The sequence below is a fragment of the Melanotaenia boesemani genome, chromosome 11, assembly GCF_017639745.1.
Source record: "Melanotaenia boesemani isolate fMelBoe1 chromosome 11, fMelBoe1.pri, whole genome shotgun sequence".
Classification (NCBI taxonomy): domain Eukaryota; kingdom Metazoa; phylum Chordata; class Actinopteri; order Atheriniformes; family Melanotaeniidae; genus Melanotaenia; species Melanotaenia boesemani.
This window is the reverse complement of record NC_055692.1, coordinates 33953382-33973201: the sequence shown is the minus strand read 5'-3', so window position 1 is coordinate 33973201 and position 19820 is coordinate 33953382. Positions and strand designations below refer to the sequence as shown.

General features: G+C 40.4%; 1 protein-coding gene across 7 annotated transcripts; it reads right to left on the bottom strand.

The window, feature by feature from the left end:
• Positions 1–64: 64 nt before the first annotated feature.
• On the bottom strand, positions 65–14975 carry LOC121648905 (transcription termination factor 1-like). 7 transcript variants are annotated; one of them, XM_041999368.1, is made up of 12 exons: positions 13984–14882; positions 11809–13163; positions 11210–11646; positions 9830–9954; positions 9525–9710; positions 7044–7122; positions 5455–5579; positions 5189–5384; positions 4966–5058; positions 3650–3724; positions 3476–3561; positions 65–349 (listed from the first exon to the last, which is right to left on the bottom strand). In XM_041999368.1, the coding sequence occupies exons 2-12, from the start codon at positions 13120–13122 to the stop codon at positions 180–182; spliced, it is 2886 nt and encodes a 961-aa protein (XP_041855302.1). In that variant the 5' UTR covers positions 13123–13163; positions 13984–14882; the 3' UTR covers positions 65–179. The 7 variants fall into 7 exon arrangements, with proteins under 7 accessions (XP_041855302.1, XP_041855297.1, XP_041855298.1 ...); XM_041999363.1 differs by lacking the exon at positions 13984–14882 and adding an exon at positions 14912–14975 and having other exon boundaries at positions 11210–13158; XM_041999364.1 differs by lacking the exon at positions 13984–14882 and adding an exon at positions 14912–14929 and having other exon boundaries at positions 11210–13164.
• Between the last annotated feature and the right edge of the window lie 4845 nt (positions 14976–19820).

Sequence of the window (19820 nt, the reverse complement as noted above, 5' to 3'; positions counted from 1 at the left end):
AAGCAACGCAGACAGAAGATGCTATAAACTGAATTTATTTTTAGATAAAATAAAAAATCTGGCTACATAAACAACAGATCAATACATCAGGACACTTTCTGTCCAGGCTTGAGGATGATCACAGGAAGGAAGCGGGGCTCATCACTTTTTATGTTTTAAAAACTCTTGGAAGCAGCTCGTCATGTTTCCTGACTGGATGGCTGTCCACTGCTGGGTCCCTCATCATCCCCGCAGACTGAGAAGATGTCAGACAAAAGATACCTGTCCACCTCCTGCTGAAAGATCTGCTCCCTGTTCGCCATCTTTTCCAGATGAGGAACCACCTTGTGGTACAGGGAGTTGATAATTTCTGACAAGCAAGCAACCAAAAGGACAAGAAGACGACATGTCAAAAACACACCTGGACACAAATACTTCTTCATCCAATGTACAACCCCAAATCCATAAAAGTTGAGCCGTGTGTAAAATGTAAATAAAAATCCCAAACTCAGTAGAACATAAACATATTAGATGCTGAAATTGAGATATTCTACCATTTCATGGGAAATATGAGCTCATTTTGAATCTGACGGTAGGAAAAAGTTGAAACAGGTGCAACAAAAGGCTGGAAAGAGCATTTCAGAGAGGCAGAACCTGAGATGTAAAGCTGGACAGAGCTGTTCACCAATATGAGACAAACTGTCTACAAATTGTGGAACAATTTCAGAAAAATGTTCCTCAACATAAAATTGTGAAGACTTTGAAGATCTGACCAGCTACTGTGTATTATATCTCCAAAATATTTAAAAAATTAGATGAAATCTCTGCACTGAAGAACATAGTGAAGGTCAGGCAGCACTGCATTAAAAGCAGACATGATTTTTACACCATGCTGAACATCACCCTGGAACTACTTTTTACACTGTGCCGAACATCAGCCTGGAACTACTTTTTACACCATGATGAACATCACCCTGGAACTACTTTTTACACCATGCTGAACGTCACCCTGGAACTACTTTTTACACCATGATGAACATCACCCTGGAACTACTTTTTACACCATGATGAACATCACCCTGGAACTACTTTTTACACCATGATGAACATCACCCTGGAACTACTTTTTACACCGTGCGGAACATCACCCTGGAACTACTTTTTACACAATGATGAACATCACCCTGGAACTACTTTTTATACCGTGCCGAACATCACCCTGGAACTACTTTTTACACCGTGCCGAACATCACCCTGGAACTACTTTTTACACCGTGCCGAACATCACCCTGGAACTACTTTTTACACCGTGCCGAACATCACCTTGGAACTACTTTTTACACCGTGCCGAACATCACCTTGGAACTACTTTTTACACCATGATGAACATCACCCTGGAACTACTTTTTACACTGTGCCGAACATCACCCTGGAACTACTTTTTACACTGTGCCGAACATCACCCTGGAACTACTTTTCACACCGTGCCGAACATCACTCTGGAACTACTTTTTACACCGTGCCGAACATTACCCTGGAACTACTTTTTACACCGTGCGGAACATCACCCTGGAACTACTTTTTACACCGTGCTGAACATCACCCTGGAACTACTTTTTACCCCGTGCTGAACATCACCCTGGAACTACTTTTTACACCGTGCTGAACATTACCCTGGAACTACTTTTTACACCGTGCGGAACATCACCCTGGAACTACTTTTTACACCGTGCTGAACATCACCCTGGAACTACTTTTTACACCGTGCTGAACATTACCCTGGAACTACTTTTTACACCGTGCGGAACATCACCCTGGAACTACTTTTTACACCGTGCTGAACATCACCCTGGAACTACTTTTTACACCGTGCTGAACATCACCCTGAAACTACTTTTTACCCCGTGCTGAACATCACCCTGGAACTACTTTTTACACCGTGCTGAACATCACCCTGGAACTACTTTTTACACCGTGCGGAACATCACCCTGGAACTACTTTTTACACCGTGCTAAACATCACCCTGGAACTACTTTTTACACCGTGCTGAACATCACCCTGGAACTACTTTTTACACCGTGCCGAACATCACTCTGGAACTACTTTTTACACCGTGCCGAACATCACTCTGGAACTACTTTTTACACCGTGCTGAACATCACTCTGGAACTACTTTTTACAGACGTGTTGCTGCCTTCAGATTCATTATCAGCTCATATCATTTCCATGAAATGATAAAATGTCTCAGTTTCAACCTCTGATATGTTATTTATGTTCTTCCGGGAATAAAATATGGGTTGATGAGATTATTAAAATCAATGCTTTCAGTAGGGATGTTTCGATTTTTTCTGTCCGAGACCGGTTCCAATACCTGGGGTTTAGGTATCTGCTGATACCGAGTACAGATCTGCTACTTCAGCTTCACGTGACAGTGACATGGGTCTGATTGACATGAGACTGATGAATTTTGCTATTGCTAGAGAGTCCAATAACAATACTTAGGGTTAAATGTAAGACAAACCACAAACCACTAGTTTCCTCCTCAGATGAATAATAAACAAGCGCAACAAGAAAGACGGCATTAGCACCAGAGAAGCCGATCAGCTGATCACCAACAGCCGGTCACGGAACAACAGGAGAGAGGAGGAGTAGAAGCGGAGGAGGAGAAGGTTTATTAGTATAAAACTGCAGGAATTTGTTTTCTTCTTTAAATGAAAGCGTGTGAGTGTTGAACCCTCTCACTGGGAAAGTGTGGGTGATGAGGGAGCATTAATTCCAGTTAAAAAATTAACGCAGTTAATTACATAAATTAGTTACTGCTGTCAACGCGTTATTTTTGACAGCCTTTATTTATATAATTCATTTTTTATTAACATGTGCAATCTATAATGCCACAGAACTGTTTTAATTAGAGTAAATTAACACGGATCAAAGAATTTCTATTAAAAACTATCTTGAAATTGGACGTTTCCACAAAGGACAGGGGCTGTTAATCCAGGACAATAAATTCTAAGACGTCTGTTATTGCGGTGGCTTTCTGGCTTTCTTCTGCAGATTCCTCGTTTTCTAAAAGCATTTTCCAACGTTATTGCTGTGGTTCGTTGCGCATTTCCTTTAAGGCAATAAACTCATGCTCTTTTACATGATTTCAATCAAAATGCTTTATAAAGTCACTGGTGGTAAATGTGGCAGCATTCATGTCGCCTCTGGAAAGTTCAGCCCTGCATATCAGGCATGTTGCTTTTTTGCTAGCGGGATTTTCTAAAGAGTAATAAAACCAAATTACTAACATGCCATTAATGCTAAATGTTAGCACAACAGTGCAGCTGCTTCTCCGCCTACCAACTCAAAACAACGGTCATGCAAGACTGCGTAACTTCCTGTGTCTGTGTGGGCAGAAAACTAAGAATTACGTTTCTGTTTCCATGGTAACGGATGGTGTTTAGACAGAAATACTCACCGATACCGATTCCCTTACTTTGATTCTGGACTCACCTTTGTTAGATAAAAGTTTCCAGTTTGGAACTTTGGAAGTTTTCAGTCTTCGGAAAGTCTTCTGAACACATACGGGCGTCGCATTGCTGCAACACAACACACAACTGCTGATAGTACTGGGGTGCTAATGTCAGCTCCGATTGTTCTAGCTGTCAGTCTGACCTGGGACCTCACCTCACAAGCTTGGCCATTTCATCCCACTCAATGCATGCAACGTCATCCTCGACATCCCGATACTTCTTGTACAATCTGTGACACACACACACACACTGTGGTTAGTAGTGTCTGTGTGTAGGTTTACCACTAGCACTCTGAAGCTGATCCATGAACAACACATCCCACATGTGGCCACTGTAGCCGCCTCTGTTTCACTGTTCCAGGTCTAATGCTGCTTGTGTGTTCTGGTTCTGACCCTGGTTTAGTATTTGGAGGGTCAGAGAAGACGGGTCTGATCCATCATGTCTGGTGTTTTTAATTCCTCACTGATAATAACTGTAATGTTAAATGAGATAAAGGTAAGTGGTCTGTATTTACCCAAAGTGCTTTACAATATACACATTCATTCACACACACATTCACACACTGATGGCGGAAGCTGCCATGCAAGGCACTCAATCACGACCCACCAGGAGCAATTTGGGGTTTCAGAGTCTTGCTCAGGGACACCTCCACATGAGCTCGACAGGCCAAGGATCGAACCGGCAACCCTCAGGCTACAAGATGACCACTGTGCCCACTGAGCCACGCCGCCCCTAATATTTAAATGGAGCTTGGCTTAGGCATCGCCAGACCTCTTAGTTCACACTGCAGGCAAAAGTGACTCAGATCCCACTTTTTTGTCTATATGTGACTCCTATCTGATCTTTTTTAACTACAATCAGAAATCATAACTACAAAACAAAAATTAAATCCTCTTTAAAAAGATTAAAAATGTAAACGCCTAATGCCAAATTAAAATGACCATTCCGAATTAAACTTAAACCTGAAGTAAGTGGCTGTTTTATTTTGATCTTAAATCCGAATTAAATAATTCCTGGATCACGTATAGGTTCAATCCACTTTAAATTATTTCAGGCCGTTCTGAGGATGCTCGCGCCCTTGTCCTGTCGCCACGACTGTGCGACTCTACCTCCCTTCTCCTCAACAGTGGACAAAAGTAAAGCAGTTTGCTGGTGTCGAGCTGCTGCTTCAAAACTAGAATTAAAATCAGAGTGAAAATGGTTCTTATTACATGGTCGTCCATGTTGTAGATGAAAGGAAAAGAAGCAGAAACTGGAGTTTGTTTTCTTCTGGTAGACATAAATACGTCACCTCCGCCCCTGTCCAATCAGAACCCTTCCCAACCTCCAGATCTACAGCTCTATGTCTAGAGGCACCTATGGAGTTTGGTCTGGTCTGTAGTTAGCCAGGAACAGAAACTGTTACCGGTATGTATGAAGTACATGTGAGTGGTCAGCTCTGAGATCAGAACATGCATCATGTGATCTTACCCATTTATGAGGTCGATTTTAGCCTGATATCCTTTTGTTCTTTTCTTAAAAACACCTCCACCTGAAGACAGCTTGGTCTTCAGGAGGCCGAACCTGCAACAGACCAGATGCACATCATAATTCAAACACTGATCGTTTGGACTATTTTAACGTCCAAATGTTAGGTTACCACTTCGCTACAGAACACTGCAGCCTTTCTAGCAAACTCAGGAAGGGCACTGACCACTTGAGGCGACACTGTGTCCAGGATCTGTCCTTGACTTGTTCAGCAACACTCTTCCAGGGCAGGTTGTTACACAGCTGTTCTCTGGTCAGAACCGCACCGTCCGGACTCTGCTGGGCCAGAGGCTCCAGGTGACTCCTGAGGGCCTGCTTTAACCTGAGAACTTCTTCTTCCTTCCAGGGGCCGGATTCTGAATCTGGACACCAACATACGGGTCATGCCTAAGATCAGGCTCTGATGTGAGCGTAAGAGAGACTGGGTCTTACCAAGTGTGGCAAAGCGTTTCTGAAGCGAGTGTATACTACGGCCTGTCTTCTCCGAAATTGTCTTCCAGTCGTTACCGTGGAGACAGTGAAGCTTTTTCAGACTAAGCAACTCCTCCTCTGTGAACCTGAAAACGATGACAGATCTCCAGATTACACTAAATTCTACAGATTACCCAGAGATCTCCAGATTACACTAAATTCTACAGATTACTCAGAGATCTCCAGATTACACTAAATTCTACAGATTACCCAGAGATCTCCAGATTACACTAAATTCTACAGATTACTCAGAGATCTCCAGATTACACTAAATTCCACAGATTACTCAGAGATCTCCAGATTACACTAAATTCTACAGATTACTCAGAGATCTCCAGATTACACTAAATTCTACAGATTACTCAGAGATCTCCAGATTACACTAAATTCTACAGATTACTCAGAGATCTCCAGATTACACTAAATTCCACAGATTACTCAGAGATCTCCAGATTACACTAAATTCTACAGATTACTCAGAGATCTCCAGATTACACTAAATTCTACAGATTACTCAGAGATCTCCAGATTACACTAAAGTCCACAGATTACTCAGAGATCTCCAGATTACACTAAATTCTACAGATTACTCAGAGATCTCCAGATTACACAAATTCTACAGATTACTCAGAGATCTCCAGATTACACTAAATTCTACAGATTACTCAGAGATCTCCAGATTACACTAAATTCTACAGATTACTCAGAGATCTCCAGATTACACTAAATTCTACAGATTACTCAGAGATCTCCAGATTACACTAAATTCCACAGATTACTCAGAGATCTCCAGATTACACTAAATTCTACAGATTACTCAGAGATCTCCAGATTACACTAAATTCTACAGATTACTCAGAGATCTCCAGATTACACTAAATTCCACAGATTACTCAGAGATCTCCAGATTACACTAAATTCTACAGATTACTCAGAGATCTCCAGATTACACTAAATTCTACAGATTACTCAGAGATCTCCAGATTACACTAAATTCTACAAATTACTCAGAGATCTCCAGATTACACTAAATTCTACAGATTACTCAGAGATCTCCAGATTACACTAAATTCTACAGATTACTCAGAGATCTCCAGATTACACTAAATTCCACAGATTACTCAGAGATCTCCAGATTACACTAAATTCTACAGATTACTCAGAGATCTCCAGATTACACTAAATTCTACAGATTACTCAGAGATCTCCAGATTACACTAAATTCTACAGATTACTCAGAGATCTCCAGATTACACTAAATTCCACAGATTACTCAGAGATCTCCAGATTACACTAAATTCTACAGATTACTCAGAGATCTCCAGATTACACTAAATTCCACAGATTACTCAGAGATCTCCAGATTACACTAAATTCCACAGATTACTCAGAGATCTCCAGATTACACTAAATTCCACAGATTACTCAGAGATCTCCAGATTACACTGAGATCTCCAGATTACACTAAATTCTACAGATTACTCAGAGATCTCCAGATTACACTAAATTCTACAGATTACTCAGAGATCTCAGTGGTTCTGAGGTCTGACCTTCCCAAATTGTTCCTATCATCAAATATCTTCTTGGCTCTGGTGTAAACAGCTTCACATGTTCGAGGGATGCCTTCAGCTGCAGACAGGTGGAAGACAGGTGGAGGTCAGACAGGTGGAAGTCAGGTGGAGGTCAGACAGGTGGAGGATAGACAGAAGGTTCATTCCAACACCACCTGAGGATGTGGTGGAGGTTAGGAACTTGAGGAGGCGATCTCTTGGCAGACTGGTTGTCTCACTGGCTGACAGGTTGATTTACTGACGATTGATTGACTGACTGGTTATTGGCTTATTGGTTGACTGATTGGCTGGTTGACTGATTGGCTGGTTGGTTGACTGACTGATTGATTGGTTGGTTGATTGATTGGCTGGCTGACTGATTGGCTGGTTGATTGATTGGCTGGTTGACTGATTGGCTGGTTGATTGATTGGCTGGTTGACTGATTGGCTGGTTAACTGATTGGCTGGTTGATTGATTGGCTGGTTGATTGATAAGCTGGTTGATTGATTGGCTGGTTGACTGATTGGTTACTGTGGTCAGTGTGTACAGACAAAACAAACCCAGACATCTATGGTATTTTCTTAAATTCTTTTTCTTGTTTGAGAACATTATGAGATTAAGGAAAGGTGGTTGAATAAATTCAGCTCATATGTTGGTCACATGTCCTTTTTTGCAAGTCCAAGTCAAGTCTCAAGTCTTATGGCTCAAGTTAAAGTCAAGTCGCAAGTCATTTTTAGTTGTACTAAGTAATGTGCCACACGACGCCTGCCGTCTGGTCTGCTTAGAGCACTGCATTATAATATCCAAGGAATTTAAAATCTGTACTCACCCGTTATCTACCAGCATTTACTAACAGCTCCGATCTGTAGCTTAAACTGACAAATGCTCTGTCCCTCTCCTCTAGACTTTGTCTTTCTAATTCAGAAATCCTGTAGCTGAACATGGAAATTTATTCAGATTAGTAAATATGCTCTTAACACAACTTATCTAAGAATTTTTAATGTGAACCAAAATTCATCTGGACCCACAGAGAAAAGTAGAATAATAACACTGCCGTTCATAGCATTTTGTTCATGACTGTAGAGAGGAGGGTCAATATGCTGCACTTTAGTGCAGGATGACCACCTGTCCTGCAGGTTTTATACGTTTCTCTGCAGCAACACACCTGATCCAAATGACTCTTAAAAAAAATAGCGCACTCGAAAATGTGTTTTTTGAGCTGTAAACAACATAATGTTACTTAATTGTGATGAAAACCACCTAAACTGTTGTTAAAATTAGTCATTTTAAAAAAAGTAAAAAAAAATACCTCAAATCGCCCCCTGCAGGAAACATGTTAAAAGCTTCACAGTCCCCCCCCCTCTAGATGCAAAAAAGGCAGGTCTTCACCTTGCAGTCATAGAAACCGCTCATCGTGTAATGTATGGATGTGAACTCGTCTGTAGACTCACTAGTTTCAGACTTTAAACGCATTCATTCTGTAATTAATCGTCCCATCTCTTCAAAAATGAGAAATTTTTTACTTTTTAAAACTGAATTTAAACATTTTTAATTAATTTTGTTTACCGTGGGGGCTTGATCCCAGTTTAATGTGGTCATGGCAAAGTCAGCAGTTTATGGAAACTGTTCAGTAAAGTCTCATTCTTCTTGTAAAACATTCAGTGGATGCTAACATGCTAACGTTTACACCGCTGTGGCTCTAAGCTCGTTGCTAACATAGATGCTAACATGAGCTTCATATTACAACTTCTCCAGGTGTGTTTTAAGGTGGATGAAGGTGAATGTGGTGGATCAAGACTCCTGGATTTTTTACTATAGACCAGGAGTGCCCAAGTCCGGTCCTCGAGATCTACCATCCTGCAACTTTTAGATGCAACCCTTCTCCAACACACCAAATGACTGGCTCGTTACCAGGCCTGCAGAGCTGAATGACATGCAGATGACATCTGATTCAGGTGTGTTGGAGAAGGGTTGCATCTAAAAGTTGCAGGATGGTAGAAATCGAGGACCGAACTTGGGCACCCCTGCTATAGACGTATCAGTTTGCTCTTCTTCGCTGTTGCTGAAGCCAGAACACCTGTGCTGTCAATGTTTTGGAAAAAAGAAAAAAAAAGATCATAAAAAACATAACTAAATAAATATTGTTTAAGAGTCTCAAATCGTGAGTCCAAGTCGAGTCTCAAGTCTTTGACTGCAAGTCTGAGTCGAGTCTCAAGTCACTGGAAATGAGACTTAAATGCAACCTGAGTCCGAGTCCCAGACTCGAGTCCCCATGTCTGGTTGGTCGGGAAGATCTTTAGATCCTTCATCTGATCACAAAGCAAATCTGGGGCTAGATGTCTGAATACTGAATCACTGAAGCTCCTTTTCTGAGCACCTATTATAACGGCTGCTGCTCAGACACTTCATGTCAGTTTTCTCTATGAGGAACCTTCCTAAAAAAAATGTCCATAAGAGAAGACCTCAGCGTATATACGTACCAATCCTCTCCAGGAATCTATGCTGCGCTTTCAGCTTTTTAATCTCCACCATTTTATGTTTGAACCTGTTAGGAAACATCAGCTCAGTGACTGAACTGATGCCAATCAGAGCCTTGAAGTCTTCAACATTTGATCTTATTTGCTGATTCTCCTGCTCAGAGCACTGACCCCAACGGAGAGTCACACCTGGAACACATAAAAGAGGAGCAGGAGGTTCATACAGAAAAAAGATCACCGTTTTTCTGGTTTCTGCGGTACCAGTACCATGATGGTTCCAGAACCATCAGTGCCAGTGGCTGTGTTACCTTGCTCTTTGAACTTCCTAAAGCGGTGCAGGTCATATCGCAGATATTTAGAAATCTGGTCGACTGATTTCTTTCTGATGTTTGGAATAAACTCCTCCAGCTCGTCCAACAGTACATAGTTTATCCTAAAAAACAAAAAAAACACCAGAACCAGACAGAACTTTATCTGTAACAGTTGACATGGTCTCTGTTTGCATCGTTCACGGCCAATCGTCCAATTAACTGCACAGCTGCTTCGTAATTACCAGACATGCACAAAATATATAAATAAATAATAAAAGTTTAAAAATGCGCTGTTTGACCCACCAATCAGAATTCTTCTGGAGAGATCTATCTGATCCATATGTACGGTAAATGGATCAGATAGATTTTACTTCCTTTCACTGTGAAGTGTATTAATGGGTGAATTTACACCAGGCTTTCGTCGGTTTGCTGGGAAAGTCCGCTTCGTTTGGGTACTGTGAATGCAAACAAATTCTGATTCGAATCAAAGAAGTGGACAAACGAAGTTCTCAGTCTGTTTCAAGTGGATCGAATAGAGAAAGGGGACTGCAAAACAAAGTTAATGTAGGGTCAGTGCACGGCGTCATGGGTAAATACAACCAGAACACGTGCACGTGGGGCGATATCCGGCTCTGGACGGGAGAAATAGCTTGCGGTCAGAAGTGGAAAAATTAGGTAAAAGTTCTAATAAAATTCTGATCAACCCAAGTCAGCAAGGATCTGATGCAGCTCCGTGTTTAGCTGCTATGTTCTAGAAACCAACGTTGTTCCGCATTAACCAACAAATGAACCAGTTTTCTTCTTTGTTTTGTGTTTCATCTTCTCCTTCAGAAAATCTTGGAGCAACACTGCCTCTGGTGCAGAGTGAAACATGTTATTTAAAAGGTTTGATTCGTTTGAGAAGTGCAGTGTAAATGCAATCCGGAAAAATACTGCGCCATCCAAATGAACCGAGTTCCCAATCGGACCGAGTCTAGTGGACTATCCTGTGTGCACCCTGAGTGTATGACCTATGGTTTATGTACACTAAATCGACCAGCTACTGTCTGTTAAGCTTTTCTGTTACATTTTCAGTGCAACCATTACAGAGGTTATGAGTGATTTTTTGTGTGTGTGTTTATGGAGTGTTAGTGTTCTGTCATCCACTCAGAGCACAAACATGAGGCCGTTTGTGGAGTTACTTTTCCTGCTCTGGCTGATTGCATATTTCGGACTTTACTCCAATCTTGGGATTGGACCCAAACTGGGCGCGCATCATGGTGCATATTCTGAGGATTACGTTGAGACGGGAGTTCCTTCGTCTATCTGGTCCACAACATTTTCACTATGACATCACATCACAATGCTAAAAGACAACCAATAATCAGAAGAACTTACTCTCCTTTTGTAGCACCGCTCTGCAGTATCCTCCTCTCTGTTGTTTCTTTCTCCGTCTTGTTTACAGACAACCATTTCTTCTGTGGCGTCATTGTGCTCCTATCTGTTGTCTGCCCTGTTCTTGTGATGGGTGTTTCTACAGAAACTGTCAGATGTCTGGCCTTGTTGTTTTGATCTGTTGTTGCTATTGCTATAGCAACACTTTCTTCCTTCACCTTGTTCTTGTGGTTTTTCACACCGGTATCTATGGCAACAAGCTCCTCTTCCTCTCTATCGAGCTGCTTTTCTTTCCTCTTCTTCTTCTTTGTGTGGTTGGTTTCCATGGTAACTCGTGAAGCTACATCTGAGTTGTTGACTATTATGGCAACACTCTCATCATTCACCATGTTCTCCATGTTTATATCACTGGTTTCTATGGCAACATACCCCTCTCCAACCTGGTGCTTCTTTTTTTTCTTCTTCTTCTTCAGGTGGCTGGTTTCCATGGTGACCCCTAAACCTTCCTCTGAGTCGCTGACTATTATGGCAACACTCTCATCATTCACCCTGTTCTCAATGTTTATATCACTGGTTTCCGTGGCAACATACCCCTCTCCAACCTGGTGCTTCTTTCTTTTCTTCTTCTTCGGGTGGCTGGTTTCCATGGTAACCTCTGAACGTTCCTCTGAGTTGCTGACTATTATGGCAACACTCTCATCATTAACCCTGTTCTCAGTGTTTATCTCACTGGTTTCTATGGCAACATACCCCTCTCCAACCTGGAGCTTTTTTTTTTTCTTCTTCTTCAGGTGGCTGGTTTCCATGGTAACCCCTGAATGTTCCTCTGAGTTGCTGGATTTTATGGCACCACTCTCATCATTCACCATGTTCTCAATGTTTATATCACTGGTTTCTATGGCAACATACCCCTCTCCAACCTGGTGCTTCTTTTTTTTCTTCTTCTTCTTCAGGTGGCTGGTTTCCATGGTGACCCCTAAACCTTCCTCTGAGTCGCTGACTATTATGGCAACACTCTCATCATTCACCCTGTTCTCAATGTTTATATCACTGGTTTCCGTGGCAACATACCCCTCTCCAACCTGGTGCTTCTTTCTTTTCTTCTTCTTGGGGTGGCTGGTTTCCATGGTAACCCCTGAACGTTCCTCTGAGTTGCTGACTATTATGGCAACTCTCTCATCATTAACCCTGTTCTCAGTGTTTATCTCACTGGTTTCTATGGCAACATACCCCTCTCCAACCTGGCGCTTCTTTTTTTTCTTCTTCTTCAGGTGGCTGGTTTCCATGGTAACCCCTGAATGTTCCTCTGAGTTGCTGACTATTATGGCAACACTCTCATCATTCACCCTGTTCTCAGTGTTTATCTCACTGGTTTCTATGGCAACACACCCCACTTCAAGCTGGTGCTTCTTTTTTTTCTTCTTCTTTTTTGTGTGATTAGATGCTCTGGTAACACCTGAAGCTCCCTCTGGGTCACTGACTATTGCTATGACAACACTCCCATCACTGAGCCTGTTCCCATGGTTATTTTCACTGGTCTCGATGGCAGCAGCCTTCTTCTTCTTCTTGGCGTAGTTGGTATCTATGGCAACCACTGATGTTTCCTCTATCCTGCTGACTGCTGCTATGGAAACACTCGTCTCACTCATGCTGTTCTTAATTTGCTGCATTTTAGTCTCACTGGTCTCTATTGCAACATGCTCCTCCTCTCCATTCTGTTGTTTCTTTTTTTTCTTCTTCTTCAGGATTATCTGTTCATTCGCAAGAGGAAAAAGAGGACTGACCTCCTCCTCTTCCTCTATCTTTATCTTCTTCTCCTCTCGAGTGTTGATTTCGAAAGAAACAGAAGGTTCTTCCACACACTCTGACTTTCTCTTCTTCTTCTTGGAGGACAATGAAACTTCTGTAGTTTCCATGGTAACGGGAGGCAGTAATAATCTGTGTCACATACCTGTAACTAAAAAGCAACAAAACAAATAGAATAATTGGGCTACAGTTATTACTATAACACAGTATGCTGTAATATTGCAACGACAGTTCATCGAGGATGCCAAAGACAACAAGTTGCCATTTTTAGACTGTGCTGTGCACATTTAGGATGATGGTAGATGGTAAAATTGAGGTTTACCAGAAACCTACACACATAAAACATACTTCTATTGTTTGACTTGCAACACCTACTATAACACAAAGTGTTCATCAGCAGAACTATACACCATTAGGGAAAGCCAAAGAAACTAAATCCTCAAGGTAACATCAAACCTGAGGATATTCACAAAGGCTGTTAATAAAATTAGCTGGGAAATCTGGGAAAAAACAAAGAAAACAAGAAAAACAGAACCCTGTATGACTAAGCTGAATTTTTCTTATCCAGGTAGGTTCATATATATATATATATATATATATATATATATATATATATATATATATATATATATATATATATATGTGTGTGTGTGTGTGTGTTGTTTTTGGCCTGAATAATGTGTGGATAATCTTCATACTTCCTCACTAATAATTGTCTGCTCCCCCCAGAGTGAAGTACGTTGCGCTGCATCTGTTTCTAACTTGGTTGGCTTCTGTGAAGCTCTTTGTGATTTTAGAAGGGTGCTATATAACTAAAGTTTTACTAACTCTTAGTTTTCTAAGTTTTACTCTGCAGGGTTTCTCCGTGTCTGTGAGTGGTTAGACGCTGCAGACCCCTTTTAAGTGAGCACACACTGATCAAGATGGAAAACAGTGTTGAATTACTGTGTTGGTAACCAGCTCCATCGTACCGCATATCCAGATCCTGAATGTCTGTAACTCAACCCAGGTAACAGAGAGATATCCGGGATATGTTAATCACGCTTCGTCGTACAGTCCTCGGGTGCAGAATTATCAGCAGTCTGTGTTTGAAGAATGTGAGAAACACAAAACAGAGAAAACTCTCCAAACACAACTTTTTGGTACAATCACCCTCAAACAAAGGCTGCTCACCCAAAGGACAAAACTCCAAAAAGCAAAATTATTATTGCAGGAGCAGTAACCACCTTTCACACCAGAATTATGTGACTAAAAACATACAGTGATGCTTAAATAGCCTGTATATGGTCACAGAAATAAAAGGACCAGGACCAACAGGGACAGAGTTCCTGGGCAGAATATGCACTCCCTTCTATATCTGCAGCCCCCAAATTCACAACAGTTATTGATGATCATGGTTTGGCTCGACGGCATGGGTACTTTTTTCGGCTTTTACATGAAGAAAACTTCAGCTGCTTCTCTTACAGGTCTGTCCGCAATAAAAATCCAGATTAACAAAACGCATCATCTGTGGAGGTAAACCATGAACGATTCACACTTTGAAATTAAGCCAACAGCTAAAACACCATTTAAGTCAATTTAAGTAAATAAACCAACAACAACACACTGGATCCCAGCGGTTCACAACCAGTTCGACCCAACTCCTGTCGTGACGAAGGTCCTGCCATTTCTGTTTCGATGCTGATATACAACGTTACGAGGTAAACTGCAGTAAAGGGGAGTCATAAGAGTTGACCCACGTGGGGCCTGACCCGTGTTTAAAATCCTTCCTTAGCTACCCGAGGAGAGTTTAGGCTGCATTTCTCTTATTAGACTGAACTGTAAAACAGAGTTTAACAAAAATAAATAAATTAACGAATACAATGAAAGAGTAATAATGAGAAGAAAAGTTTGGATTACGTTTTGCACTGTGGTTGTACGCTGCTTGTTTATTTCCTGTATGGGCAGGCGCTAACACGGGAACTTGAATTTCGTCACATCCGGTTCTATTGTCGGACAACCGCAGGGCTTTTGAAACATAAATTTGCAGGGCCACACCTCGTTGATTTTTCTTTGATTATTGAGGAGATTCTAATACATATGTCGAAAATTATGTTGCGATTGGCTGCCATGAACAAATTATTCTAGAGATAAAAAGAGATTGTTCTTTGACCTGCTGAAGAGACACAATAAGCCCAGAAAGATAGAAAGATAACTCACTAGCGGCTTTAAAGCATGTTATGTTGATGGTACACCTTATAGTTTGTCAAAACCCCAGAAACTACTTGTTTGGATCGGTTTGTGACTGGTGGATAAAAACAAAGTATTGTCATATTATTGTTTAGATCTTGTAAATGTTTATATATTGATGCCAAAAACGGTATGGTGAGAAAATCCATATGCATTACTTGTACATTATAATTTTTTATGAATAAAACTGAAATGTTCCTTTATTTTATAAAGAGAAACACATCACATTACTACTGACATACCTATATTACTGTTGTACACATTATTACATATTACTATTTGTCAACACTTAACCAGCCATGCATGTACAACAAGCAGCAGGAACTTCTCCATCTTTAATGGAAGCTACCCAGGGTTGATGGCTGGGATTATTTATCATTTGCGATGGTTGTACATCAGCTCGAAATACAACTGAATCGTTGCTTGTAAAGTCATGTCAAACTACACCAAGACGGCCTGCTGTAAATTACCGATGGACATTCTTTCAGTCCTGTGGCCACTAGCTTCGCCTTTTGTCTTTTTCTAGCGTTGACACCGAGGCTATAAATATGGTGTATGGCATGGCGGATAATTTTCTATGAAAGACCGAAGCAAAAATATATGTTGCGCACTCCAGCACGCACGAGCTATTCATGGTCCCGTTACTTCAGAGTTGTAACGAAGGTTTGCGCCTGACCCAGAGCCCTGATAAACACAGAGTTGCGACACTCTCATTGACTCCTGTGTGGAAAAAATGGAGGCGCACTTCCGGGTTACTGTAGACGTTCAATAGTTCCAAACACCAGATCAGACTGCGTTCATCACCAATGCATTCCTTTCGTTTTCAGGGGTAAGTTGATGCAATAGCAGTCTTATAAGTTACGAAAATGCATGTATATCCTGTCGGACATTCTGCATTAAAATAATTATGTCTGTTCAATGTGATAAGTTTTTGTTTAAATGTATTTTGCCTTTTTATGTCATAGATATCGTCCTTTTACCCCATGGCCTCCCAGCTTTTCTGTTTCATTTTTAAGACATTTCAGTGGCATATGTGTTACTGTAGCATATCCATTTTTATGTCATTATTTTCTTTGTTTTATTGATGATCCTAAAATCTTTTCGCCTGTTAGCTATTTAATGTGTGTATTTAATGTGTGTATATAATGTGTGTATATAATGTATGGTTGGTGAGCTCGCATCATGGTAGTGTAGCAGTCGGCTTCTAGAGGGCTGCAGTGGCTGGAAGGTCTCCACAGGGCTGGGGCTCAATCAGGAGGAACTGATTGGTGGCAGGTGTGACCGTAGGCTGTGACTACTTAAACCCAGAGGCCAAGCTCTACTATGAGCATTGATTCCCTGGCCCGCTCGTGAGACGGACTTTTTGTTGTGTTTATTGTACTGTTTTATGATTTTTAATTGTGGGTCTGCCATAAGCTGTGACAAGAAGCTTAATGTTTTATCTGTTTTGTTTTTAGGGACAGCACTGGCTGCTGTTTGTTTTAGTTGATTTTACATGGTTTGGTTTATCCTTTTTATTTCATTTTAGCATTATTCATTTAAGCGGTTTTAGCTTTTTAACACTGTCTCCTCCTGTCTTCTAGTGCTGCGGCTGGAGCGTCCTTCTCTCACTGGGAGTTCACTTAGACGGTGATTTGGTTTGTGGTGCATGCAGGTTATAGCATGGTGTTTTTATTTGGAGGTAATTGGCTTTATGTTTTGTACATAGTATAACCCCAGTCCTGCCACTGTTATTGTCTGGGTTCTCAGCCGGAGCTCAACTTTGTCATCTCGCCTTTCATTTCTGTGTTTTTAAGGTTTAGTTATGTTCAATAAAATGGCGTGTCTGACCAACACTGACCGTCGAGGCCTCATAAATGGAGCCCCTATGTGCTAAACGTGTCTCTTTACACCCACATGAGGTTACAGTAGCATAATGTACCGCGCAACCACTGTTTGAGAGGGGGTTGCTGCGAAAATAGTGGTCTGGTCCAGACCATGGTCCGGACCACTGTGATGAGTGGTCCTTGCCCCTAGGAGATATTTAAATCAGTGATAGCTGCATAATATACATTTCAGATACCAATATAAGAAAGGCTCATTTCTTTTTCCTTTTTTTTTTTTTTTTTTACATTTGGTAAAATATGAAAAATGAAGCATTAGAGCATTAGATTTTGAGTCATTTGTAGGTACCATTAAAATAGCTTTTCTCCCCATGCTTCCACTTTATGGAATAATAGAGTGATAACCATTAATAGGAAGCCAATATTTAAACAGAATTGATATGAAAAGGGCATTGTCTTTGTAATGGACTTTCTGAACATAAATGGAAATATTTTATCAACATTTTTCCGCTAAATTCATTTATTTTCCTAAAATAGAATTCATTAAGGTTTACAAACCATTCCTGTACCCCTGCTTATTGTCTTACACAAGCGTTTGTAATACTCTCTTCTGAAACCAAGTGTAACAAAAGTTGCAGTCGGAGGACTTTATTTTTTTAAATTGATTACTACTTTGTTTAAATCTTAGATATTCCATAATTATGATCGACACATCAGACAAACAGCAGATTCTAAACTTTTCTCCGTGATAAAGCCCAGTCGTCCTTCCTTCCTACCTTCTGCAATCAGATGTTGCATCTCCTCTACCTGTGTCAGCGCTACTATTACACACCTGGTCTAGTTCTGTCACCTTTTCCATCACATTGCAGTTATGTATCTTTGCATACGTTGAACATGGTAAATATATAGGAAAAAATTATGTGTATATTATTATTATTATTATTAGCATGTACTATTGCTGCTACAATCATATGCTGTTATTATTACACTGTCACTTTTACTATTATCATCTCACAAGTGCCCTTAAGTGTATCTATTCAATTTTTCTAATTATCTACTTCATTTTATTGTGCTTTTTGTGCTTTTTTGTGTATTTTGTTTACTATACCAGAACTGCCTATAAGACCCAAAGTCAAGGAAACACATTTAATCACCCACAAATGGCAGAAAGAAAACACAGTCAGTTTATCCTTTTAACAACAGGTGACTAAACTGCTATACCTAAAACAAAATAAAATCATAATAAATAATAGGTCTAAACTGCAGTCAATTAGTTCCAGAAAACATGAGTGCAGCCTAGCAGATAAGGAATGTAAATGGGTTTAACCATCTAAAATGAAATATTAAACATGGTAATTCTTTTTTAAAAAGCTGAGTAATCCATGGGTGGTGGTTGGGGCATTAAAATTATCGACTGAATCGGAAATGAGTAGCTCTGTGGTGATGAGTGTAAGGACCACAGAAGGACCACTGATTTAGTGTCCACCCAGTGGCAGGGTCCACTCATGACAGTGGTCCTGGGCAGGAACATTGTATTTATAAAATAAAGTGTGTGCCACGACACTCAGATGCATTACAATAATACAAGAATGAAAGTGCAATACATTTAAAATATAAATCGTCATAATCTAACATTAAAAACAGTAACTGATGTAGTACCCCCTGGTGGCAGGGACCACTCATTACAGTGGTCCGGACCATGGTCTGGACCAGACCACTATTTTTGTTTACCACTTAAGCTGTAATTGTTCATTTAAATGTTTTGTTTAGTGGAAATACTTAAAATCGATTCTTGTTTTAAGAATATTATCCAATCTGTTATAACTTTTTTTGTTTAAGATTTGTGTCATTTTCACAATTTGTTTTATTACTTTCATGAGTTGTAAACTTATCTTGGTCAACTCTGAGTCTGCTACATTACTAACGACGTTATTAAGTCCTTATATGTAAGGACGATTAACAGTAAGAAATAAAGAGGCTGATAAGGACCATCATGTCTGGTCTTTAATAAATGCTAGCTTGTTGGTTGAGATGAATATTTCCCTCAAAATGTATGAAATTATTGTGCTGGTTACACTTAATCTATTGTCAAATATGACTTGATCTTCACTTAAATCAACATTAACATAATACATTCAGTGACAAACATGAATGTGCAGCAATCATATGTTTATTTAGTTCACCCTCAGTAATCCGATCGCTGCAGACTGTTCTGTAGAGTCTAGCAGCGGGGGTTTGTTTGGAACTTTCGGAGGCTCCATGACTCACGTGACCGCTCTTACAGCGAAGTCAACGGATGTCGCAACTCTGAGTATATCAGGGCTCTGGCTTGGCCTAGCAGCAGAGCATGCGCACTGCTCCTCAAAGAGCAAACGGAGGAGAGACAGAGGTCTCACTCTGACTGAGATTCTAGATCAGAAAACTGGAGCCAGGTTGAGACAGCACGTGTTCTTTTCTGTCGTTAGAATTTCAGATATTCAAGTGATTGATTACTATGACCGGATGCTCATACACCAACATTTACGGTTCTTTATATACAGTCTATGGGTTTAACACAGAACTAAAAAATTACCATCTTATTTTTTCTATTACAAAACAACAGCAACAACAGTAATAACAGGATGGATCAGGGACACTTCTACCCATCTGCTATCCAAGAAAATTGTTTAAAAGATATATTTATTACAAAACAGTCATGTATTTTGTGATAGTTTTATTTCTGAGATAAATAAAAGTAAGATTTTATTTTTAATGTT